General features: G+C 44.5%; 1 protein-coding gene across 1 annotated transcript in view; it reads right to left on the reverse strand.

Annotated features, from left to right (window-relative positions):
• Positions 1–280: 280 nt before the first annotated feature.
• Positions 281–27,147, reverse strand: part of LOC141100971 (cyclic nucleotide-gated channel cone photoreceptor subunit alpha-like) — a 111,411-nt gene continuing 84,544 nt past the window's right edge. The window contains exons 6-9 of the mRNA XM_073589742.1: positions 22,783–22,890; positions 15,986–16,093; positions 15,804–15,910; positions 281–2,744 (exon numbers count right to left, since the gene is read on the reverse strand). Coding sequence (XP_073445843.1) covers positions 1,324–2,744; positions 15,804–15,910; positions 15,986–16,093; positions 22,783–22,890 — 1,744 coding nt within the window. The 3' untranslated portion in view covers positions 281–1,323. The remainder of the gene's footprint in view (positions 2,745–15,803; positions 15,911–15,985; positions 16,094–22,782; positions 22,891–27,147) is intronic.

The following is a 27,147-nucleotide window of genomic DNA, read 5'->3' on the forward strand; positions in this document are numbered from 1 at the left end:
GCAGGATGATGCATGATGCATGCGGAAGTAGGCAGAGCGTAGGTGGAGCTTAAGGGAAGAAGTACGCAGCCGTACGTAGACCAGCCAAACACAAGTGTGAACCCAGCCTAACTTAGGTTCTGTTAGCACTTGTTTTAGGTGTTTTCTGACAGATTTCCCCAATTGTTTGATAGTCAGAATAGTATAAAGTGCTGTTGTATTCTATTCTGTAAAAATGTACAGGATATAGAATATCTGACACAACCGTTAAAACTCACGATTGAAATTAAAATACTAACGATTCACAACATATAATGGATTGTAATGTATCATAATAGATCCATCATAATTATGATGAACCCTGTAAAACCACAAATTTTCACGCCATTATGAACTGACAAAATGTAGGATAATTGGTTTACATAACAAATTTTTCTTTGCTAAGCAGTCTTTGGTGTTAAGTATAGTGAGAAAATACTAAAAAATGCCACCATTAGGTACTTTAAAGGGAATCTGTCACCAGGTTTTTGCTATGTAATCTGAGAGCAGCATGATGTATGGGCTGAGATTCTGATCACAGCTATGTTTCACTTGCTGGTCTGCATGCTGTTCTTTTGATATAATCACTGTTCGCAGATCTAGCAGTGCTCTGAATACTGAGCCCTGTATAACCCCTCCCACATCACTGACAGCCTTCTGTGTACACTGTACATTGGCAGAAAGCTGCTAATCTGTGGTGTGAGCGTGGTTGCACAGAGCTGTTGACTAGGAGGCATGAGATGCCTAGTAATAATCTCTGGCTGATAAAACCCTGATTTTATGGAAATAATCACATATAGCCTAGTAAGTGACACATAACAGGAATCAGGCTCTCAGTCACTATACCATGCAGGAGCATGGATTACATAACAAAAACCTGATTGTAGATTCCCCTTAATACCCATCTCATTTTAATGGCTTCCTTTAACATGTATGTGTTCATAGTTGAGTAAAATAGCAGTTATAGGTGACAAAATATTCCTGAAATATTACCATGAGTGTACCAAGAGCAATATCAATTTATTAAAAATTTTAAAAAGCAGCGGTGTCTGTGACTATTCAGTCCTACAACAAATGCCATTGGAACAGTAATGATAAATCTGTACACCATGTTATTGTCTAAAGAAGTCTCAAAGCTCTTGTTTTACAAAAATATCTTATTGAAGAAAATATGTAAAAAATGTTTTTACCCTGTATAAGCTCAAAAATGACTAAGCTGGCCAAAATAAGAAATTCTATGCAGTTCAAATATAAATAATGTATAAAACAAGGTCCACTTGACAACTAAACGCTCAATTCATCAGTTTATTTATCTTTGTCTTCTGCCTTGCCAGGTTCTGCTACACTGTCTGCTCCTTCAGACACGTTGTCAGTGCCTAAATCCTTATCTTGCATCGTCTTTTCGACTTTGGTGATTCTTTGCTTTAGTTTTAGTTGTGTGGAGTTGTAATCAGCTAGTAATCTGGCAAACCTTGTCTGTAAACTATCTAAAGAAGTTTCAAGCTTTTCTACCTTTTCTTGTATATCCTTTGGATCAGCCCCAGCCTTTGCGGCCTCCTCGTCAATGAGTCCGTCTTTCATTAAGATCTGTTTCCCTTTTTCTTCAAGTACTGTCTTAGCCTCCGGGTACTCTGTGAGCGCCTCCATTAAATCATCCTTGGATAAACAGAACAAATCGGAATAACCAATACTTCGAATATTAGCTGTCCTTCTGTTCCCGGATTTGCTTCCTTTTATGTTGAGTATGCTTATTTCTCCAAAATAACTTCCATCACTTAGGACTACAAACTGTGTTATGCCATCATCTGCCACCACAGCAAGCTTACCTTCCTTAATAATATACATTTCCCGTCCGATGTCTCCTTTTCGACAAATATAATCACCAGGGCTGAACACTTGAGGCCTTAGCTTCAGGACTAACTCCACCAGTAGTCCAGCCTCACAGTCTTGAAAGATCCTAACCTTCTTTAAGGTGTCCAAGTGGACGTTGATTGCAATTTCTGCTTTCAGCTTGTCTGGTAGATTTTTTAGGACTTCTTTTTCATCCATTGTTTTCTTATTTGTCCATAGGTAGTCAAACCACTTTATAACCCTGGCTTCTAAATCTTTTGATACATTACGAAACTGCATATATTGCTTTATAGAGTCAATCTTGGACTGAAATTCTGCTCTTGATGCGTTCATATTTGAAATCATAGATCCTACATTACCAACAATGGTGGCAAATATCAGAACACCAATTAAGAAGTCAAATACCACAAAGATGTATTCTATATCCTTTACTGGAGGTGGTGTCTCCCCAATAGTGGTAAGAGTGAGCGTTGACCAGTAGAGACTGTAAATATATTTTCGTGAAAGGCGGCCATATTCTGGATGAGAAATATTAGGGTAGACCCATGTGTCATTTCCAAACCCAATAGCTTTAGAAATTGCAAAGTAAATGCATGCATTCCAGTGTATAATGATTAAAATGTAAAGAACAAGGATTCCAATTCGAAACATATTTGGGTAATTGGTTCTAGTTTCGGTGCGATCGAAGAACTCAAACATCCTAGCAAAACGTAACAGACGGTTGAAGCGTAGTTCTGGATAAATAAAACCCACTTTAAAGTAGGCCAAGTCAGTTGGCAAGAGTGATAACATGTCAAGTTTAAACTGCATCGTCTTTGTGTAAAATTCTTTTAACTTCTTAGTATCTTTCACTAGTAATCCTTGTTCGAGGAAACCTGAAAAACATAAGTATATGTATCTTAAAATATGGGTGCTATATTTTATGCACTAGGAACATTGTCAACTACTGTATGCACAATAAAGAAATCTAATTCTGTTTTTCAGTGTTCACGAGAAATCAGTCTGTCATTCCACTATGGACTCAATAGTTTGATGCCTTGTCGATATACTTTGAATCCTGTAAAAAATGTATCATGTTTTTGTTGGTTAAATCTTCCATTAAAAAGAATTCCATGGGAAACAATATTATAGAAGATTATGGGAGATTTTGCTAAATGAAATTGTCACTGCACAATCAGTAACAATCCCAAAAAGAAGGAAAAATTGGAAACATTTAAAGAGACCAAGGTTGATGAACACAGAAATTAATCACTTGTTAAAAAGAAATGTATATCAAATGGAAAGTGGGGGGCATATCTAAGGAAGAATGTAATGCTGTTTGCAGGGAATGCAGGGCAAGCGTTAGAAGAGCTAAAGTCAGTAAAGAAGTTAGGCTTGCAATGTAGACCAAAAGCTATATAAAAGGATTTTGGGAGTATGTCAAAAGCCGAAGAAAAGTCAAAGATGCTATAGGAGTTTACAGGATGCTTTATGTTCTCTAAGAAAGCAAATGTTACATCAACGGATCTTCACAGTGGCATCAAAGAAATAAAAGAATCCACTCTCTCTCTAAACAAAGAGATGGTGAGGGATCACTTTGCTAATTTAAATGAATTTATATCTCCTGGTCCAGATAAATTGCATCCTAGGGTACTGAAAGAAGCAGCAGAGGAAACTGCAGAACCAACAGTGTGATGCAGCAGAAAAGCCAAACTCAGTTCTGGGATGTATTAAGAGAAGCATAGAGTCTAGATAACGTGAAGTAATTATCCCCCTCTACTCCTTCTTGGTCAGGCCTCATCTGGAATACTGAGAGCAGTTCTGAGCTCCACATTTTAAAAAAGACATCGAAAAACTGGAGCAAGTTCAGAGAAGAGCTACCAGGATGGTGAGCGGACTGCAAAGTATGTCCTACAGGGAACGGTTAAAGGATCCGGGAATGTTTAGCTTGCAAAAAAGGCTAAGAGGAGACTTAATAGCCATCTACAAATATCTGAAGGGATGTCACAGTATAGAGGGTACATCATTATTCTCATTTTCACATGGAAACATTGGAATAAAACTGAAAGGGAGAAAATACAGATGAGATATTAGAGAAAACTTTTTCACAATGAGGGTGATCAATGAGTGAACCAGGCTGCCATGAGAGGTGGTGGCGAGTTCTCTTTTAATGTAAGTCTTCAAACAAAGGCTGGACAGACATCTGTCTGAGATGACTTAGTGAATTCTGCATTGAGCAGGGGGTTGGACACGATGACCCTTGAGGTCCCTTTTAACTCTAACATTCTATAATTCAATGCTTCTCTGCATTTTTTCCCTGTTTATTTGAATGTTTTCATTAACATATCTAACTGAGAACAAAATTATTGGCAGTCCAAAATTGGAAGTGCTGTTTATCTCTTTCATCATCATCTGCTGTCATCAATGAGCTATTTTAAACTCAAGTTTCCTGTCCTTCCAGGAATAAGTTGCAGCAGTCTCTTTTTCAGCAGATGCGGAATTACAATGCCAGGTAACAACTTTATACACAGCTGATAACAAAGGATGCACTAATAACAATAGGTGGCATCACAGCTGACCCTGTTATCCAGGGTCGGACTGGCCTGGCGGGGTACCAGGGAAATTACTGGTGGGCACTTGGCTGTGGGAAGGAGAGGAGGAGAAGAAGAAAAAAAAAGTCTGCGTTTTTTAGGGGCATGGGCCCTTTAAAAGCGCAGATCGCGTATGTGCAGGGGTGCACGCACGCAGCATTCGTTACATGAACCGCCATGTCGCACGTCCCGAACGATACTGGCAAGAGTGCGACAATTGTCACCAGCGTATGACGTCAGTGTCATGCGCCGCATGCGATGGGCACACACATTCACCGCCGACCTCTGCTATGTCAGCGGCCTTTTTACTAGCGTGCCGGACCTGCAAAGGAGGAGGACGCCGCCAGGAGCACAGGCAGGTAAGAGGAATGTTTTTTTTCTTCTCTCTATCTCATATGGGGTGGGGGGGGCAGGATGGATACACACAGGGGGGCCAGGATGTGGGGACCAGGATGAATACACATATGGAGGGACAGGATGGATACACATATGGGGGGCCTGGATGTATACAAATATGGGGGCCAGGGGCAGGACAAGAGGTCTGGACAGATACACATGAGGGGCCAGGATGGATACACATGGGTGGCAGGTTGGATACACATGGGGGGGCAGGTTGGATACACATGGGGGGCAGGTTGGATACACATGGGGGCAGAATGGATACACATGGGGGCAGAATGGATACACATGGGGGCAGAATGGATACACATGGGAGGCCAGGATGGAGATATGAAGCGGCAGGACAAGGGGCCGGAAGGATACATATGGTGGGCCAGGATGGATATATGGGGGCAGGACAAAGGACCAGGATGGATACATATGGGGGGCCATGATGGATATATGGGGGTGGCAGGAGAAGGGACCAGGATGGATATATGGGGTGCCAAGATTGATATATCGGGAGCCAGGATGCATATATATGGGGGGCCAAGATGGATTTATGGGGGAGGGGGAAAGGACAAGGGACCAGGATGCAAATATATGGGGGGCAGGATGGATATATAGGGAGGGGACAGGATGGATATAAGGGGGAGGCAGGACAAGAGACCAGGAAGCATATATATGGGGGGCATAATGGATATATGGGGAAGCCAGGATAAGGGACCTGGAAGGATATATGGGGGTTCATGAGATATATGATGGGGCAGGACAAGGGACATATCAGGACCAGTATGTATAGCTGGGGAAGCGGGATGGATATCTGGGGGACAGGCTGGAGCATATTATAAAATATAGGGGGCCAGGTTGGGCGAGATTATTAAATAAAGGGGGCCAGGATGAGGGACTTAATTACTGTTCGAGGGCCAGAATGAGGAACAATGCTATATTAGTTTATGGTGACAAGTGGAGAACATAGTTTCTTTAGGGTCCAATTAGGGATATTATTACTACTTTAATATAATTTACTTTTTAGGAAATGGTTTTCTATGGAGGGAACAAAAGGGAGGTCCTGTTACTATGCAGGGTAACACTAGGTCGCTCTTCTTCATCTGACGTAGTGTAGAAGTCAGGGAAAAAGTGGGGAAGTGCTCTGGAAGTGATCAGCTATTGATGACTGCGTGTTATTTTTTGGAGAGACGAGTCCTGGCTGGAAGAAGTGATGGAGGGGGATATTACTACTTTAATATAATTTACTTTTAAGGAAACGGTTTTCCATGGAGGGAACAAAAGGGAGGTCCTGTTACTGTGCAGGGTAGCACTAGGTCGCTTTTCTTCTTCATCTGACATAGTGTAGAAGTCAGGGAAAAAGTGGGGAAAGTGCTCTGGAAGTGATCAACAATTGATGACTGCGTGTTATTTTTTGGAGAGACGAGTCCTGGCTGGAAGAAGTGACGGAGGTCTATGCTGGTTGAAGAAGAAAAGCAAAGATGAAGGACTTCAACTACAGACGTCACTGGTGAGTCAGTGTATTACATGTACACGCACGCTATATACTGTATATAGAACTCCTGTGTATAATGTCACTGGTGGTCACTGTATTACCTGTACACTATATGTTATATACAGTAAAGGTAATATATATATTTCTATGGAGCTGCAGCTGCATAGAAATACATGCAGCCACAGCTCCGGTCCTGAGTGCCGACGGCAGCGCTGGATGTTGATGCAAAAGACTCGTGCGAGTTTTTCGCATCACACACGGTAGTGTGATCTCGGCTTTAGTTATAGAGTCATAGATGCTTTATGACTAAGGGTGGACCTAGTGCCAGAAATGTGAGATGGATGTGAGATATGTAGCAAAGAGGTGCATGTCCTCAGTGATCTGAACCTGGAGTAATGCTCTGGTATACATAAGAGGGGTTAATCGGCCATATTAAGGCCAGGTCTTATTGTGAGCAGATGCAGAATTAGGGCGAGACGGCAGTCACCATATCTTCACCCCTGGGTCTGGTTCATATGGTAGAATGGGACATGTTTATCTCACACATGGTACTGTGTGGGTTTGCTAAAAGACTGAGAAACTGGACTCTAAGTGCCCCGTTACATGCTTCAATGTCCCAGCGATCCCACCAACGATCCGACGTGGATGGGATCGCTGGGACATAGCTGATCGCTGGTTAGCTGTCACATAGGCAGACTCACCAGCGATCAGGACCAGCGGGCACGCTGGTATCCAGGGTAAACAACGGGTTTCTAAGCACCGCGTGGCTCTTAGTTACCCGCTGTTTACCCTGGATACCCGATCAGGACCAGTGAGCACGCTGGTATCCAGGGTAAACGGCAGGTATTTAAGCGCCGCGGGGCTCTTAGTTACCCACTGTTTACCCTGGATACCAGCTCCCAGCGGGAGACCAACGATAGATTTATGGCCCAGACCATTAGGTAATGATTAACGATCAGCCAACTGATCGTTGATCGTTGCTACGTGTCACACGCAACGATGTCGTTTTGACAATATCGTGGCGTGTAACGGGGCCTTAAGCCAAGCAGGCAAACCCACACTATTGTATGGACTGTTTATTTTATGTTTCAAAGGCTATATTTAAGTTTCCTGTGATGTGGTTTATGAGGAATGAAATAAACCAGCCGGACTTTTAAATATAAACAGTTCCTGCGATACCTTATACCGCTCCCAAGTGAGTAGCATTGTAACAATCTTTAGAGGAGTCAGTTATATATACTGTATTTTAGGGTTCATTGTTTCAAAGCATGTATGGATTAATAACACGTATTATAACTCGCTCTAAAGATAGAGTCTTTTTCTGCTTTTTTGTAGCACTTGAAACTAGTTACCTAAGCACTTGTTAGACTAACTCGGTGACAGCACATTACTTTAGAGCAGGGGTGAGCAATTAATTTTCCCGAGGGGCCACATGAGAGACCATGACTGTTGTGGAGTGCTGAACCAATAGGCTGAAATTAATTCTTCTCAATATTAATATCAATATATTATAATTATTATATTATTGATGATTATTTTAATTGTATCACTTAATATTGAGTAGAATTAAGTATGCCGACACCCCTCTAAATATCGTTTGAACCCGAGTACAGCCCCTTCTGTATATCGTATGAGCCCCCCACAGACCCTTGCATACTGTAAGAGCCCCACATAGCCTCCTTTATATACGGCATGAGCCGAACACAGCTTACCCCATATGTGGCATTAGCCCCATACAGCCTCCCCCTTATGCGGCATGAGCCCACACAGCCTCCCCAATATGCGACATGAGCTCTAAACAGCCTCCTCCATATGCAGCATGAGTCCCCACACAGCTTCCCCATATACAGAATGTGCCCCAGAGCCTCCCCATACACAGCATGAGGCCTACACAGACTCCTTATATACAGCATGAGCCCGGCCCAGCCTCCACCATACGCAGCATGAGCACCAGAGCCTTTCCATATACAGCATGAGCCCCACACAGCCTCCCTATATACTGTATGAGCCAAACACAGCCTCCCTATATACACTGCATGAGCCCCACAAAGCCTCCCTATATATACTGCATGAGCCCCACAAAGCCTCCCTGTATACATTGCATAAGCCCCATACAGCCTCCCTCTATACAGCTTGGCCTCACACAGCCTCCTCATAAGCGGTATGAGCCAATAACACAGCCTTCCAAATATGCGGCATGAGCTCTAAACACAAACAGTCTCCCCATATGCAGCATGAATCCCACACAGCTTCCCCCATATGCAGCATGAACCCCAGAGCCTCCACACAGACTCCCTGTATATAGCATGAGCCCCACACAGCCTCCGCCATATGCAGCATGAGCTCCAGAGCTTCTCCATATACAACATGAGCATCACACAGACTCCCTATATATAGCATGAGCCTAACATGAGCACATATTTACAGCATGAGCACCACAGACTCCCTATTTACAGCATGAGCCCCACACAGCCTCCCCATATACAACTACAAAAATGTCCAAAAACATACTAATGCAATTATAAAGGAACCTTCACCATAAAGGACTTCCCAGCATGCATAAGGTATGGGGGCGTGTATATCTACATAAGCCAAGAAAAGGATACAAAGTATCCTGAGCACACCACTCACAAGAGCCTCCCCATATACAGCCTGAGCCCCACAAAGCCTTCCTATATACAACATGAGCCCCACACAGCCTTGCTATATGTAATATGAGCCTAACACAGCTTCCCTATGTACTGCATGAGCCCCACACAGCCTTCCTATATACTGCATGAGCCCCGCACAGCCTCCCTATATACAGCATGAGTCCCACACAGCCTCCCTATATACACTGCGTGACTCCCACACATCCTCCCAATATGCTCTACTTGAGCCCCATACACCCTCCCTATATACAGCATGAGCGTCACACAGCCTCCCTATATACACTGCATGAGCCCATCACAGCCTCCCCATATACAGCATGAGCCCCACACAGCCTCTCTATATACTTCATGAGCCCCACACAGCCTACCTACATATACTGCATGAGCCCCACACAGCCTCCCTATGTATACTGCATGAACCCCACACAGCCGCCCTTTATATACTGCGTGAGCCCCACACAGCCTCCCTATGTATACTGCATGAACCCCACACAGCCGCCCTTTATATACTGCATGAGCCACACACAGCCTCCCTATATACTGCATGAGCCCCACAGAGCTTCCCCATATACTGTATGAGCCTCAAACAGCCTCCCCATATACAGCATAAGCTCAACACAGCCTCCCTATATACACTGCATGATCACCATACAGCCTCCCCTTATGCCACATGAGCCCCACATAGCCTCCCACATATGCTGCAAGATTCCCACACAGCCTCCTCCATATGCAGAATGAGCCCCAAAGCCTCTCCATACACAGCATGAGCCCCACACAGATGCCCTATTTACAGAATGAGCCCCACACAGCCTCCCCATATACAGCCTGAGCCCCACAAAGCCTTCCTATATACAGCATGAGCCTAACACAGCTTCCCTATATACTGCATGAGCCCTACACCACCTCCCTATATACTAAGCATGAACCTCAGCCTGCTTATATACAACATGAGCCCCACACAGCCTCTCTATATACACTGCATGAGCCCCATACAGCCTTCCCATATACAGCATAAGCTCAACACAGCCTCCCCATATACAGCATGAGCCCCATGCAGCCTCCCTATATACTGCATGAGGCCCCCACAGCCTCCCCATATACTGCATGAGGCCCCAACAGGCTCCCCATATACTGCGTGAGGCCCCCATAGCCTCCTCATGTGCAGTATGACGCCCCCATAGCTTCCCCATGTGCAGCATGTCACCCTCATATCCTCCCCCATGCATAACATGACACCCCCATAGCCTTCTCATGTGCAGCATGACACCGACATAGCCTCCCAATGTGCAGCATGACACCCCGTAGCATCACCATGGGCAGCATGACACCGCCATAGCCTCCCAATGTGCAGCATGTCACCCCATAGCTTTCCCATGTGCATCATGTCTCCCCCATAGCCTTCCCATGTGCAGCATGAGACCCCTATAGCCTTCTCATGTGCAGCATGACACCCACATAGCCTCCCAATGTGCAGCATGTCACTCCCATAGCTTCCCCATGTGTATCACATCACCCCCATAGCCTCCCCATGTGCAGCATGTCACCCCTATAACCTTAATATAGGCAGCATGACACCCCCATAGCATCCACATGTGCAGCATGACACCTTCATAACCTCCCAATGTGCAGCATGTCACTCCCATAGCTTCCCCATGTGCATCACTTCACCCCCATAGTTTGCCCATGTGCAGCATTTCACCCCCATGTGCAGCATGTCACCCCCATAGCCTCCCCATGTGCAGCATGTCACCCCCATAGCTTCTCCATGTGCTGCATGTGTCGCACCCCAGGGGCAGTGGGATACTCGGTACCAGGCCGGTCGTCTTAAAGGGATGTGTCACAGTGGCAGTAACCCGGTCTGTGGCCCCAGGAGGTCATATATAATGGGTGAAATTGAATAAGAATAGAATTTGAGTTTGTATGAATTCGTGACGCCACCTGTGGCCTATGATATTCTGGTCAGTGGTGACCAGTGCTGCAGTGTTGCTTCTCTGGGTCAGATGTTATGATGCAGCAGAGTTGGTGACGCTCTCCCCAGGCAGAGCTGTAGTCCCAGGGCAGTTGAGATGAGTTTGTAGATGGTGAGGTAGTGTGGAGTGGAGGATGTAGCAGTGCTGAGTGAGAGGCGCAGAAAGGAGGCAGATGACAGATGCATGTAGTTCCAAGGGCTTTACTTACAGTCTGGTGCACACAGATGCCTTCCAGCACTCTCTGTCAGTATGTACCTTTCTTGGCCGTCTCCACACAATATGCTGCTTTCCACTTTCCTTCCTTTCCAGCACTTCACAATTATCGTTCTAGGCCAGCAGCTGCAAATCCTGTCAGACAACGCCCTACCATTTCTGTGATCCTATGTAGCTGCCTTTCCAGTTGGAATAACTGTGGTAGGGGCTATGGTCAATAAAGTAACCACAGCTATCAGCTTGCTAGTAGCGCCCTGAACAGTGGTGGGATTCAAATTTTTAACAACAGGTTCTGTGTTTGTGTGTAGGAAAGCCACACCCTTTTTAAGCCACACCCATTTTTAAGCCACACCCATTTACACGCACCTTTTCCTCAAACATATACAAGTAGGGGCGCAGTCAAACAGTTAAAAAAAAAAAATGGGCCCATTAGGCAGCACACGTCCCCAATAGGCAGCACACGTCCCCAATAGGCAGCACACGTCCCCAATAGGCAGCACACGTCCCCATTAGGCAGCACAGGTCCCCAATAGGCAGCACACGTCCCCATTAGGCAGCACAGGTCACCAATTAGGCAGCACAAGTTCCCAATAGGCAGCAAAGGTCCCCATTAGACAGCACAGGTCCCCAGTATGCAGCACACGTCCCCATTAGGCAGCACACATCCCCATTAGGCAGCACACATCCCCATTAGGCAGCACAGGTCACCAATATGCAGCACACGTCCCCATTAGGCAGCACAGGTCCCCAATATGCAGCACACATCCCCATTAGGCAGCACACATCCCCATTAGGCAGCACACATCCCCATTAGGCAGCACACATCCCCATTAGGCAGCACACATCCCCATTAGACAGCACAGGTCCCCAGTATGCAGCACACGTCCCCATTAGGCAGCACAGGTCCCCATTAGGCAGCACACGTCCCCATTAGGCAGCACACGTCCCCATTAGGCAGCACACGTCCCCATTAGGCAGCACACGTCCCCAATATGCAGCACAGGTCCCCATTAGGCAGCACAGGTCCCCATTAGGCAGCACAGGTCCCCAATATGCAGCACACGTCCCCAATATGCAGCACACGTTCCCAATATGCAGCACAGGTCCCCAATATGCAGCACACGTCCCCATTAGGCAGCACACGTCCCCATTAGGCAGCACACGTCCCCATTAGGCAGCACACGTCCCCATTAGGCAGCACACGTCCCCAATATGTAACACATGTCCCCATTAGGCAGCACACGTCCCCAATATGCAGCACATGTCCCCATTAGGCAGCACAGGTCCCCATTAGGCAGCACATGTCCCCATTAGGCAGCACATGTCCCCATTAGGCAGCACATGTCCCCATTAGGCAGCACACGTCCCCAATATGCAGCACATGTCCCCATTAGGCAGCACACATCCCCATTAGGCAGCACACATCCCCATTAGGCAGCACAGGTCCCCAATAGGCAGCACAGGTCCCCAATATGCAGCCAGCACATGTCCCCATTAGGCAGCACAGGTCCCCATTAGGCAGCACATGTCCCCATTAGGCAGGACAGGTCCCCAATATGCAGCCAGCACATGTCCCCATTAGGCAGCACAGCAGGTCCCCATTAGGCAGCAGCAGCAGCACATACTGACCTGACACAGCAGCACCGGTGTGACCAGTCCAGGATGATGAAGATGGCAGGCCGGGCCCGGGGTGACTAGGAAGGCAGGCTGCAGACCATGTGCACCTCACACTGGGTAGCGGCGCGCGGTTCGTCCTGGTTAGTATCAGTGCGCGGGGGCCGCTGGGGTCCGGCGGGGTGTACTCAGTCCCTGCGGCTGGCCGGCTGCACGTATCAATGCACGGCGGGCGGGACTAGGAAGCAGAGCAAGAGTCCTCCTCTGCTCCTGCTCCTTGCCGGCTGCTGCAGGAACATCAAAGTACCGGATCGCGGCTGTGAATCTCCCCGGTTCGGGGAACCGGCTGCTTTTTTAACAACCGGTTCCACCGAACCGGGGAGAACCGGCTGAATCCTACCCCTGGCCCTGAAGTACGCTCACTAGGCTAGGGGCCGTGACCCTTTGCGACCAATTTCTTCCTCCACCTGACGTCAGTCAGCATGGATAAGAGACCCACGGAGAGTATGCTCCAACCGTGTCTCAGAAGAACCACCTTTCCTTTTAGGGAGCTTTCTTATAATCCAATCCGTCCAGCAGCCTCTAATCACAAGAGCTGCTCCAGACACGTCCTTCTCCTTCCCTCCCTCTGAGGGAATCCTAACCTTACTTCCTATCCTTCTCCTGCTCTCACACTACGCTCCAGCCACCTCCCAGCACTCTTCGTGTTCCAAGCAGGGGCCATAAAGTTTGCTCTGCTACACTACTTGTGTGTGTGGTCAGGTGTCTCCACCTTACCTGGTTGTGGGATACCACACCTCTGGGTGAGGTGCAGCATCTCTGTGGCGACTGGACCCTCACGGGCGCCACACATGTCACCTCATAGCCTCTCCATGTGCTGCATGACTCCCCCATAGCCTCCCCATGTGCTGCATGACTCCCCCATAGCATCCCCATGTGCAGCATGTCACCCCCATAGCCTCCCCATGTGCTGCATGACTTCCCCATAGCTTCCCCATGTGCTGCATGACTCCCCCAGTGTCCCCATGTGCAGCATGTCGCCCACATAGCATCCCCACGTACTGTATGACACCCCATACTTTCCCCATGTGCAGCATGACACCCCATAGCCTCACTTTGTGCAGCGTGACACCCAATAGCCTTCCCATGTGCATCACATCACCCCCATAGCTTCCCCATGTGCATCACGTCACCCCCATAGCCTCCCCATGTGCAGCATGTCACCCCTATAGCATTACCATAGGCAGCATGACACCCCCATGTGCAGCATCTATTATGTTCCGGTAGATGCTAGTGTGCAGGCACCGCCTGCACCTTCTTGATGGAGCCCAATTTTGTTTTCCTCTAGAAAAATGGCACTAGCGGTGGCACCTGCGCAGTAGCAACTATCGGAACGTTATAGATGCTACTATGGAGGCGCCGCCGACAGTGCCATTTTGAAGATCTTTTTTTAGCCACACAATACTATATGACTAAATCATAAATTAATAAATGCATATTAGCCATTGTATCATGCTTCTGCACAGGTGCCAGCGCCTGCATGATGAATGTAAATTTTTTTCCACACACAATATTCTATGCAGTATGTAAAATAGAGGGCAGGTCACTAAGGGATCAGTGATATGCCATAAACCCATACAGATGAATATGTAAGCAGAGCAGCACATGAAGACCAGCCAGGGGCATAACTATCACGGTCGCAGCAGTCGCCACTGCGACCGGGCCCGGAGGGAGTCAGGGGCCCGGCAGGTCAGACCATGATAGCTCCCAAGCGTCCCGATTCTTGCAGGACAGTCCCGTTTTTGACCCCCCATGTCCCGCCCAGGAGTCTATTCTTCCTGCACTGCACTGAGCCGCTACACCCCCCCATGCACCGCATCCTCACCCTCCCAGATAGACCCACCGCAGCCCCACACAGCCTGCAATCACCACTAGGCTATTCTCTTTTCTGTGCACACAGGACCTGTGATGAGGGGATGGGAGGAGTCAGGGATCACATGATCAGGGGCCTCTGTGTCTGCAGGACTCTGCTGTGCTGGTAGTCATGGTGCTGGATGAGGTAAAGTTTATGTGTGGGGTCAGGAGGGGTTTACAGGGTGGATGTAGCAGAGCCTCGTGTGTGTACAATTTTGGACGGAGCGGAGCCATGTGTGTACAAGGTGTACGGAGCTGAGCCGCGTGTACGAGGTGTACGGAGCAGAGCCTTGTGTACAAGGTGTATGGAGCAGAGCCACATGTGTACGAGGTGTACGGAGTGGAGCTGCGTGTCTACGAGGTGTACGGAGTGGAGCCGCGTGTGTACACCTCATACGTAGGGAGCGGAGCCGCATGTGTACGAAGCGGAACCGCGTGTTTATGATGTGTAGGGAGCGGAGCCGCGTGTGTATGATGTGTATGGAGCGGAGCCGCGTGTGTACGAGGTGTAGGGAGCGGAGCCGCGTGTGTACGAGGTGTACGGAGCGGAGCCGCGTGTGTACGAGGTGTACGGAGCGGAGCCGCGTGTGTACGAGATGTACGGAGAGGAGTCGCGTGTGTACGAGGTGTACGGAGCAGAGCCGCGTGTGTACGAGATGTACGGAGAGGAGCCGCGCGTGTACGAGGTGGACGGAGCGGAGATGTGCATGTATTTTGGCATAGGGGGGCCCCATTTGAAAGTTTGCATCGGGACCCATAACTTTGTAGTTATGCCACTGAGCCCCGCCACAGGCTGCCCGGAAGCATCAGAATCTCATTAACTGAAAATCGCAAATTCAGATTAAACAACAACCACAAGACCAATTTCATCAATCAAGGTATTACTTTAACCAGTATAACAGCGCCAACCTGTGTCTGTAATTTACTGAGCACAATCCTGCTGATAGGTTCAATTTAAATACCTACCTACCGACACGTTACAAAGCAAGCTTTATTTAAAGTGTCCCCTTTACAAAATATCTCAACGATATAAAAAAATATTAAAGTGGAATGGTATATGTCATTGCAGTTGAAGTGTTGATGACCAATCATTGTCAGTGCTAGTCCTAGAATAACTCACCAGTTCTGAATCTTACTAGCATGTCCATGATGTATATCACATCCGCACTATAGTCAAGGACAATCCACAGGATAATGTTACTTTTCTGTAGTTCATCAAAACAGGCTCTATAAACACAGAGAAAAGTTAGAGTTGTCAGTATCTGAAGCCAATGCGAAACCCGTGACATCTGCTATACTTACCTGCAAACTAGAAAGCACCAGTTATACATCACAGGTACAAAGATGATTGACAGCCATCTGTAGTAGAAGTTACTGGCTGGATCAACTATGAAGACTTCTTTTTTCTTTCTATAATTAAATAAACGTACATCAGAGAACAAGAAATGCTACAAGAAAGTAGCAAAGAGACATCGACAGTCAGTAAACTGTTTTACCTTTATGTATCTGTCAATGAGAGGATTATGAGGAAAGCAAAAACGAATAGGGCAGTACCGTTTGAAAAGGACACCACTGAAGGGGTAGTTGTGCACACCTGGTGGTCTGGTGGTATTATGTGATGGCACAACATCTGTTTAATTGTGAATATCCACTTCTATATCTTCTGATATCTTCAAGATGTGTATTTGCCAGAATGGAGAAAATCACGTTAGTTGGGCTTCGCTGCAGGAAATGAAGAGAATTTGAGTTTAAGATAAGGTTTTTATTAGTACTAACGCTTTTTGTCTCCGGATCAGCACCTTTTTCAAGGTTAAATAAAAAAAATATTTCGGTCTTTTGACCTTGAGAAAGGTGCCAAAACGTGTTGGTACTAATAAAAACATCTGAAACTTCAACGCTCCTCAATTCCCGCAGCACCGCCCACCTAACGTGATTCTCTCCATTCTGATAATTAAGGGGAATATAAAACAATTAATAATAAGCAGTTTTTATAATATTAAATTATATATTCATTTCCTGAATGCAAAATAAAAAAAAAACTTTTTGAACAATCTTCAGGAAAAAATGTACTATCCCTTTGTTGTTATAGAGTAACTCCTTCACATATATTGTTGTCCTTTTGCTTCTGACAAAAAGTCTGAGATCACTCTGCTCCTGGCTGTGTCAGCACTCTCTGGGAGGAGGCTGGCATCTCAGAGAATGAAGAGCACATGGAGGAAAGCATCTAAGTCCTCATTGAGGGCAGATCAAATATGGTGTATATAGGGAGAAAAAATATACACACTTCAGGGGAAGGCGACAAATCACATAGGCTGTGTAGGAGCATATAGAGAACCCATGACACGTTGTGCAGGTGGGCAGGGAATAATGACATACTTCTCATCATTAGTGTCCATGAACATACGAAAGAACTCTCATGGGTTCTGGAAAGGCTAAGACTATAAATAAATTAAACTGATATACACTCACTGGCCACTTTATTAGGTACACCATGCTAGTAAGGGGTTGGACCCCCTTTTGCCTTCAGAACTGCCTCAATTCTTCGTGGCAGAGATTCAACAAGGTGCTGGAAGCATTCCTCAGAGATTTTGGACCATATTGACATGATGGCATCACACAGTTGGCGCAGATTTGTCGGCTGCACATCCCTGATGCGAATCTCCCGTTCCACCACATCCCAAAGATGCTCTATTGGATTGAGATCTGGTGACTGAGGAGGCCATTTGAGTACAGTAAACTCATTGTCATGTTCAAGAAACCAATCTGAGATGATTCGAGCTTTATGACATGGCGCATTATCCTGCTGAAAGTAGCCATCAGATGTTGGGTACATTGTGGTCATAAAGGGATGGACATGGTCAGCAACAATACTCAGGTAGGCTGTGGCGTTGCAACGATGCTCAATTGGTACCAAGGGGCCCAAAGAGTGCCCAGAAAAAATTCCCCACACCATGACACCACCACCACCAGCCTGAACCGTTGATACAAGGCAGGATGGATCCATGCTTTCATGTTGTTTACGCCAAATTCTGACCCTACCATCCCAATGTCGCAGCAGAAATCGAGACTCATCAGACCAGGCAACGTTTTTCCAATCTTCTACTGTCCAATTTCGATGAGCTTGTGCAAATTGTAGCCTCAGTTTCCTGTTCTTAGCTGAGAGGAGTGGTACCCAGTGTGGTCTTCTGCTGCTGTAGCCCATCTGCCTCAAAGTTCGACGCACTGTGCGTTCAGAGATGCTCTTCTGCCTACCTTGGTTGTAGCGGGTGGCAATTTGAGTCACTGTTGCCTTTCTATCAGCTCGAACCAGTCTGCCCATTCTCCTCTGACCTCTGGCATCAACATGGCATTTCCGGCCACAGAACTGCCGCTCACTGGATTTTTTTTCTTTTTCGGAACATTCTCTGTAATCCCTAGAGATGGTTGTGCGTGAAAATCCCAGTAGATCAGCAGTTTCTGAAATTCTCAGACCAGCCCTTCTGGCACCAACAATCATGCCACGTTCAAAGGCACTCAAATCACCTTTCTTCCCCATACTGATGCTCGGTTTGAACTGCAGGAGATTGTCTTGACCATGTCTACATGCCTAAATGCACTGAGTTGCCGCCATGTGATTGGCTGATTAGAAATTAAGTCTTAACACACAGTTGGACAGGTGTACCTAATAAAGTGGCCAGTGAGTGTATATAAGAGGAGGCAGTGACACCAACCAATAACATAACAAACACATGTGAAAAAAATAACTTTTCATGTCAAAGATGTCCATTGTATTTAATTTTCAATGATATAAACCCTAAATAGAGTGTAAAGAGAAAGATTTATTTTCCAACCCCTACTTAACACTAGAAATTTAACTGCATCAGCATCTTTGTTTGTATTTTGTCTTTAGTTAATACAATAAATTTCTAAATGCAAATAATATGTTAAATTTGTACAATTTGATTTCTACAATAGATTGCAAAATGCAAAAATATATTTAAAAAACAAATCTTTTCCATAATACCCAATATGAGTGCTATCAAGGGAGTCACTCTGATCTAATGTAACGAGTATGTGCAGGCGAAATACAGTGCATAAAAACGTAAAAGCAACAAATGAAGTGCAGTGAGTAACGGCACTATTCCAGAGCATTGTTTTGAATAAAGTGGGTTAAAGCATGTACCCCATCCTTGCTTCTGTTTCTTTTCTTCTTACTAATCACTGGGTCATATTTATTTTGATGGAAAAAAAAGATATTTACAGTAATTTTTCTGACTTAAGGTCAGTACAGATTTATCGTGGTATTCCAGCATTTTTCTCTGTCCCTTTACCCCGCTAAACCAGGGGAAAAGTGGATAAGAGAAGCATGCTGATTGCACAGGTTTGACTAATTCCTTTACTCTATATTTTCATGCAAACAGCTTCAGGGTGGTATCATGAGCAGTATTTTTTTTATCTATTTCAGCCAGATAGTAAGCTAAACACACTTGCCACAGAAAATTTTTGTGGATTTCTTGGGAGGGGTGTCAGTATATTTTTTTCAGAATACAGCATGCTTCAGGTGTGGCATTTTTACCATGCATGATCGCATAGACTTCACCACAGGACTCTAAGTGGTGTTCTCAAGTTTAAGGCTGTGTTCACACGTAGCGTTTTTTTGCGCTTTTGCAGCGTTTTTTAACTCTCGATTTTGCAGCGAAAACGTAAAAAAAAAGCATCCCATGCAATCCTATGGCATTCTGCACATGCTGTGTATTTTTCCGAGGCAGAATCGCATCGCGGAAAAATATGCAACATGTTCAATTCTTTGTGCGGAATTGCGGGAATTCCGCACACATAGGAATGTATTGTTCCGCTTACTTTCCGCATGTGGCTGTGCCCACCATGTGGCTAAGCCCACCATGCACAAAGTAAGTGGAAAATGTGCGGATGGTACCCACAGTCTGGAGGAGAGGAGATTCTCCTCTAGGCTCTGGGTACCATATCCCTGTGTAAAAAAAAGAATTAAAATAAAAAATCAAGTTATTCTCATCTTCCGGCGTCCCTCGCAGTGTCACCAAGCCTCAGCGATGCTCCCGGCAAGTCCCGTTCCCAGGGATGCCTTGCGACAATGACCTTTGATGATGTCGTGGTCTCGCGAGACCGCGACGTCATCAAAGGTCATTGTCGCAAGGCATCCCTGGGAACAGGACTTGTCAGGAGCATTGTGAGGATCGGGAACGCTGCATGGGACGCCGGAAGGTGAGAATGTCACAATTTTTTATTTTTTTATTATTTTAAACTTTATATCTTTTTACTACTGACGATGCATAGGCAGCCTCAATAGTAAAAAGTTGGTCACAATTGTCAATCACTATGTTTGACGAGTGTGACCAACCTGTCAATCAGTTTTCCAAGCGATGCTACAGATCTCTTGGAAAACGCTAGTATTCTGCAAGCTAATTACGCTTGCAAAACGCTATTTTTTTGCGGTAAATACACAGGAATTACAAATGTGGATTTCTCGTGTATTTCCCGTGGCATGGAATTTCGGAATTCCAGCAGAAATTTCCGCAGGAATTCCGGACGTGTGCACATAGCCTAAAAGTTATTCAGTGGATGGAGGATAACTTTCCAATCACTAGGGGAATGACTGCCATGGCCCCCACTGATCCCAAGAGCTGAAGAGCTCAAACTGAATGTAACGAAGCTCAATCATGCGCACTGCCTCTCCATTCATTCTATTTGGAGCACCATCAGCCAAGCACTGTGCTTGGCAATCTCTGAATAAAGAATAAATGGAGCAGTAGTGCACATGATCATCCATAGCTCCATTCAGCTGTGGCATTTCAGAGCCATAGTTCTCAGGATTGATGGGGGCCATGGCTGTTGGGGGGGGGATTCATAGGGGCCACAGATATCTGATCTCCAGTGATTGGAAAGTTATCGCCTATCATGAACCTTTAACAGGGGTATTCTGAAGTTGTCTTTTGAGCAGTTCAGAGCAATGCAATCTCCCTTCAGTTTCCTTATTTCTTGATTTCTGGAAGGACAGGCTCTTCTACTTGAATGACAGTGCTGGAGAGCAGAACTGTAGCATTAGTAGAACTATATAGCTCAGCACAGCTGCTATAACACATTAAGCTATCAGTGATCTGTTCCGGAGTCTTTGTGCTGTTCCGTGTAAGTTATGTTATGTTTCTAAGTATTGAATTTGTCATGTTTTACAATGTACTGTTCTTACATGCTGCTTTGCTGCCACCTAATGGCCCTTTCTGTATAGCAGCCTGTAACTAAGTCATTTTTGTACATGCCTTTCACTTCCGGTTCAGAGGTCACACCTTCTTCTTCCTCCTAGCAGCCATTTCATCTCAGTTTCATTTTCTATGGGAGAGACATGCTTTGCACCGAGATGTGAAAGGCATCAGTTTTTGGCCACCCACACTCTTTTGCTGCTCACACTTGCAGCCATACTTGGTGCTACATCTTGCTGCACCTTGTTTACACCTGCATTTCTGGGGAAGTTACTGTATTACCAATCGTATGCTGTATGTCCAAATAAACAAGTCTTGGCTTCACAATCCCTGGTGTGCATTATCTCTCTGGACGCTGAACTGCATTGGTCCTGTCTGCTCTGCATTGAGGAAATGGAAGGTAGGAATCTCTCCCAGCCCCAATCAACTGCATCTCCATTCGCCTCATGTGGGGACAGAACAGTCTTCACTGTTATCCTTGTATTTACACATAAAGATAATCAGATATTTGAGCAAGCACGTGGCAGAGAAAGCATAGAAATCAGGGATTAGGAGTCCAGCTGTGCAAGCTGATGGGTTGGTGATTTCTAAATGTGTCTCCAGAAGATAAAAGGGAGAGGAGGGAGGTGAACTGGTAATTGTTGTTTAGAATTCAGTGGCTTGGAGAGAGCTGTCTGGGATGTTGCGAGTCAACTCCCTCTCCTGGAATGTAACTACTACACACTCTTAGGGTACCATTACACATAGCGATGTACCAGCGATCCCGACAACTGAGAGTCCTCAGTGGTTGATACATTTTAATGGCTAACTGAAAAGATGGTAACAAATTGCAAGCTTTCGAGACTACTCAGGTCTCTTCATAAGGCATAGACTAATACAAAATCTGGAGAATTACATATTTATGCACAACACAGCACAGAAAAAATGCAATAGATAAGACAAGTGACGTGAAGCAGAACTATCATTTTGGGGGAGGGATAGACAGTTTATGGCCATAACTTCACGTCACATGTCTTATCTATTGCATTTTTTCTGTGCTGTGTTGTGCATAAATATGTGATTCTTCAGATTTTGTATTAGTCTACCAGCCTGATGAAGAGACCTGAGTAGTCTCGAAAGCTTGCAATTTGTTGCCATCTTTTCAGTTAGCCATTAGAAGGTATCAACTAGAGATGAGCGACTTTGCCTTTTTTAGGGTCGAGTCGGGTTTCATGAAACCTGACTTTCTCAAAAGTCGAGTCGAATGAAATCGGAAAAAGTCAAAGGTCCGACTGAAACACGAAACCCAATGCAAGTCAATGGGGAAGCAAAGTCGTCGTCTCTCTCTCTCCCCGGACGATGCACATATCTTGTTGCCCACAGTGTACATCCTGGCTCAGTGGCTGAAAAAAGTCACGTGCAAGCATTCTGGGAAATCCGGCTTTGGCGCTCGTTTTGCCGACCGCATGGCCGACTTCACGCTGTGGTCGGGTTTCGGTTGGCGAAACCCTACTTTGCCATAAGTCGGCGACTTATGAATCTGGCTGACCTGTTTCACTCAACTCTAGTATCAACCACTGAGGACTCTCAATTCTGAATATTTTTCTATCTATTGGCTAACACGGTACAAAGATATATATATTTCCTGTCATTTCCTAGACATTGAAAATGTTATCAGATTTTTCTGTGTAATTAATTAAATCATAAAAAAAATCTTACAATATATTTTAAAATGATCACTCCAAAAATATTTGACATTTTATGTGAACAGAGAAAAAACATGTTGTGTTATTGCCTAGTAAACAACTAGGTAAAGTTAAAACTCCATGCAAATCATGCATATCAATCCCATTCCCAACAAGCATGATCTTCAGATAAATCTGCAGCAGTACAATTCTCAGTACTTACTCGGGTTCCTTTTTTTCTTCCTTTTTTTCTTCTTTTTTTTCTTCCTTTTTTTCTTCTTCCTTTTTTTGCTCTTTGTTATCTTTGGCAGCATTCTGATCATTCTTTTTACTGTTTAATACATTCACATGGAAAGTGGAAAGAGCCTTTTCAGAGAAGAGAATAGCATAGCCACTAGAGCGAGCAACCTAGCTTCTGCTGTATGAGTTTGTGACCATTTTTTTCCAGACAAAATTCTGGTTGTGAATTTCAAATTATTGGATTATTTGTGAGACTCGTGTGATGCAGAAATATCACCAACTTAATTAAGGAGTGAAATTAAATGATTTTGATGTTAGATATATTATGCTAGTTTGATATAAGTCATTCCATGATCAGGAAAACATTTAATATGTCTAGAAATACTGGTTGAGCATGTTAGTATGTTATTATATAGAAAAAGCCTTAAGACTAGCTACTAAACATATTATTTGTACTAAAACTAGATCTAATATGTTCTGTGTAATGGGGATGCAATTTTCAAATTGTATTTTAAAGAAAATATGTCTATTATGTTCCTGGCACTTACAAATAACAGAGGATCCATTAAACTATGTGCAGAAGGTGAGATACAGAATTAGTCCATAAAAACTATTGTTGGAAGTATCATTTTCATTGCAGTATCCAGCTTCAATTGTAAAGCTTATATGATATACAGTGGGGCAAAAAAGTATTTAGTCAGTCAGCAATAGTGCAAGTTCCACCACTTAAAAAGATGAGAGGCGTCTGTAATTTACATCATAGGTAGACCTCAACTATGGGAGACAAACTGAGAAAAAAAAATCCAGAAAATCACATTGTCTGTTTTTTTTTCATTTTATTTGCATATTATGATGGAAAATAAGTATTTGGTCAGAAACAAAATTTCATCTCAATACTTTGTGATCTATCCTTTGTTGGCAATGACAGAGGTCAAATGTTTTCTGTAAGTCTTCACAAGGTTGCCACACACTGTTGTTGGTATGTTGGCCCATTCCTCCATGCAGATCTCCTCTAGAGAAGTGATGTTTTTGGCTTTTCGCTTGGCAACACGGACTTTCAACTCCCTCCAAAGGTTTTCTATAGGGTTGAGATCTGGAGACTGGCTAGGCCACTCCAGGACCTTGAAATGCTTCTTACGAAGCCACTCCTTCGTTGCCCTGGCGGCGTGCTTTGGATCATTGTCATGTTGAAAGACCCAGCCACGTTTCATCATCAATGCCCTTACTGATGGAAGGAGGTTTGCACTCAAAATCTCACGATACATGGCCCCATTCATTCTTTCATGTACCCGGATCAGTCGTCCTGGCCCCTTTGCAGAGAAACAGCCCCAAAGCATGATGTTTCCACCACCATGCTTTACAGTAGGTATGGTGTTTGATGGATGCAACTCAGTATTCTTTTTCCTCCAAACACGACAAGTTGTGTTTCTACCAAACAGTTCCAGTTTGGTTTCATCAGACCATAGGACATTCTCCCAAAACTCCTCTGGATCATCCAAATGCTCTCTAGCAAACTTCAGATGGGCCCGGACATGTACAGGCTTAAGCAGTGGGACACGTCTGGCACTGCAGGATCTGAGTCCATGGTGGCGTAGTGTGTTACTTATGGTAGGCCTTGTTACATTGGTCCCAGCTCTCTGCAGTTCATTCACTAGGTCCCCCCGCGTGGTTCTGGGATTTTTGCTCACCGTTCTTGTGATCATTCTGACCCCACGGGGTGGGATTTTGCGTGGAGCACCAGATCGAGGGAGATTATCAGTGGTCTTGTATGTCTTCCATTTTCTAATTATTGCTCCCACAGATGATTTCTTCACTCCAAGCTGGTTGGCTATTGCAGATTCAGTCTTCCCAGCCTGGTGCAGGGCTACAATTTTGTTTCTGGTGTCCTTTGACAGCTCTTTGGTCTTCACCATAGTGGAGTTTGGAGTCAGACTGTTTGAGGGTGTGCACAGGTGTCTTTTTATACTGATAACAAGTTTAAACAGGTGCCATTACTACAGGTAATGAGTGGAGGAAAGAGGAGACTCTTAAAGAAGAAGTTACAGGTCTGTGAGAGCCAGAAATCTTGATTGCTTGTTTCTGACCAAATACTTATTTTCCACCATAATATGCAAATAAAATGAAAAAAAAACAGACAATGTGATTTTCTGGATTTTTTTTTCTCAGTTTGTCTCCCATAGTTGAGGTCTACCTATGATGTAAATTACAGACGCCTCTCATCTTTTTAAGTGGTGGAACTTGCACTATTGCTGACTGACTAAATACTTTTTTGCCCCACTGTATGTATATATATATATATATATATATATATATATATATATCTACTGCTCAAAAAAATAAAGGGAACACTAAACAATGCAATGTATTGTTTCGTGTTCCCTTTATTTTTTTGAGCAATATATATATATATATAAATATATATATATATATATATATATATATATATATATATTTATATATACACACGTGGTCAAAGTTGTTGGTACCCCTCGTTTAATGACAGAAAAATCCACAATGGTCACAGAAATAACTTTAATCTGACAAAATTAATAATAAATCAAAAATATATGATAATGAACAAATGAAAGTCAGACATTGCTTTTCAGCCATGCTTTGACAGAATTTAAAAAAAAATAAAACTCATGAAATAGGCCTGGACAGAAATGATGGTGCCCTTAACTTAAAATTTGGTTGCACAACCTTTTGAGGCAATCACTACAATCAAACGATTCCTGTAACTGTCAATGAGACTTCTGCACCCCTCGACAGGTATTTTGGCCACTCCTCATAAGCAAACTGCTCCAGTTGTCTCGTGTTTGAAGGTTGCCTTTTCTAGACGGCATGGTTCAGCTCTTTCCAAAGATGCTCAATAGGATTTAGGTCAGGACTCATAGAAGGCCACTTCAGATTAGTCCAATGTTTTCCTTTTAGCCATTCTTGGGTTTTTTAGCTGTGTGTTTTGGGTCATTATCCTGTTGCAAGACCCATGACCTGTGACTGAGACCAAGCTTTCTGACACTGGGCAGCACATTTTTCTCTAGAATCCCTTGATAATCTTGAGATTAGATTTCATTGTACCCTGCATAGATTCTAGGCACCCTGTGCCAGTTGCAGCAAAGCAGCCCCAGAACATAACAGAGCTTCCTCCATGTTTCACAGTAGGGATAGTGTTATTTTCTTGATATGCTTCATTTTTCCATCTGTGAATATAGAGCTGATGTGCATTGTCAAAAAGTTCCATTTTTGTCTCATCTATCCATAGTACAGTTTCCCAGAAGCTTTTATAGCTTGTCAGCATGTAGTTTGTAAAATTCTAGTCCGGCTTTTTTGTGATTTTTTTGAAACAATGGTGTCCCCCTTGGACATCTCCCATGAAGTCCACTTTGGCTCATACAACGACGGATGGTGCAGCCTGACACTGATGTTCCTTGAGCTTGAAGTTCACCTTTAATCTGTTTAGAAGTTTCTCTGCGCTCTTTTGTTACCATTCGTATTATCCGTTTCTTTGATTTGTCATCAATTTTCCTCCTGTGGCCACGTCAAGGGACGTTGGCTACAGTCCCATGGATTTGTAGTCACAGTAACATCAAGCTTCTTGGAGATGGTCTAACTTTTACCTATAACATGTTTGTCTATAATTTTCTTTCTAATCTCCTGAGACAACTCTTTCCTTAGCTTCCTCTTGTCCACGTTGGGTGTGATACACACCATGTCACCAAACAGCAGAGTGAGTATCTGTAGCCCTCTATACAGGCCCACTCACTGATTCCATCATTTATGTCCACGCCTATTTCACGAGTTTTATTTTTTTTTTAAATCTGTGGAAGCATGGTTAAAAAGCAATGTCTGACTTTCATTTGTTCAGTTTCATATATATTTTTGATTGTTACCAACAATTCTAACTTAAAGGGCATCTATCAGCACAAAAGGACTGTTAAATAACTGTTAAAACCAAGCATGGGTGCTCAGTGCACCCTTGGTGTAACTAAACAGTTTATTGCACTTTCCCGCCTATGTGTTTTGCATCTGTTGCAGTCCCCTCTTTTTTTGATTGACAGCTCTAGTTTTACAGGAGCTAGAGAAGGACAGAGATAGATGGAAAACAAATAGGTAGGAAAGTGCAGTTTATGGTTTGGCCACTCCGAAGGATGCACCAAGCGCCTGTCTTGGCTTCAACAGTCCTCTTTTGCTTTCAGCCTCCCTTTAAATTAATTAGTAAGCGTCAATGTAAGTTGTCTATGACAGTGAAAACAGTGCTTGCATATTAGACAAGCAGATTATGGTGAAATGCCTGGCCTTATGTTCTCCACAGAAATAAGGTAGATTCATGTGGTTGTACACTATTGAT

Source organism: Dendrobates tinctorius, unplaced genomic scaffold (genome assembly GCF_039654945.1).
Source record: "Dendrobates tinctorius isolate UK_male_01 unplaced genomic scaffold, ASM3965494v1 ptg000112l, whole genome shotgun sequence".
NCBI lineage: Eukaryota > Metazoa > Chordata > Amphibia > Anura > Dendrobatidae > Dendrobates > Dendrobates tinctorius.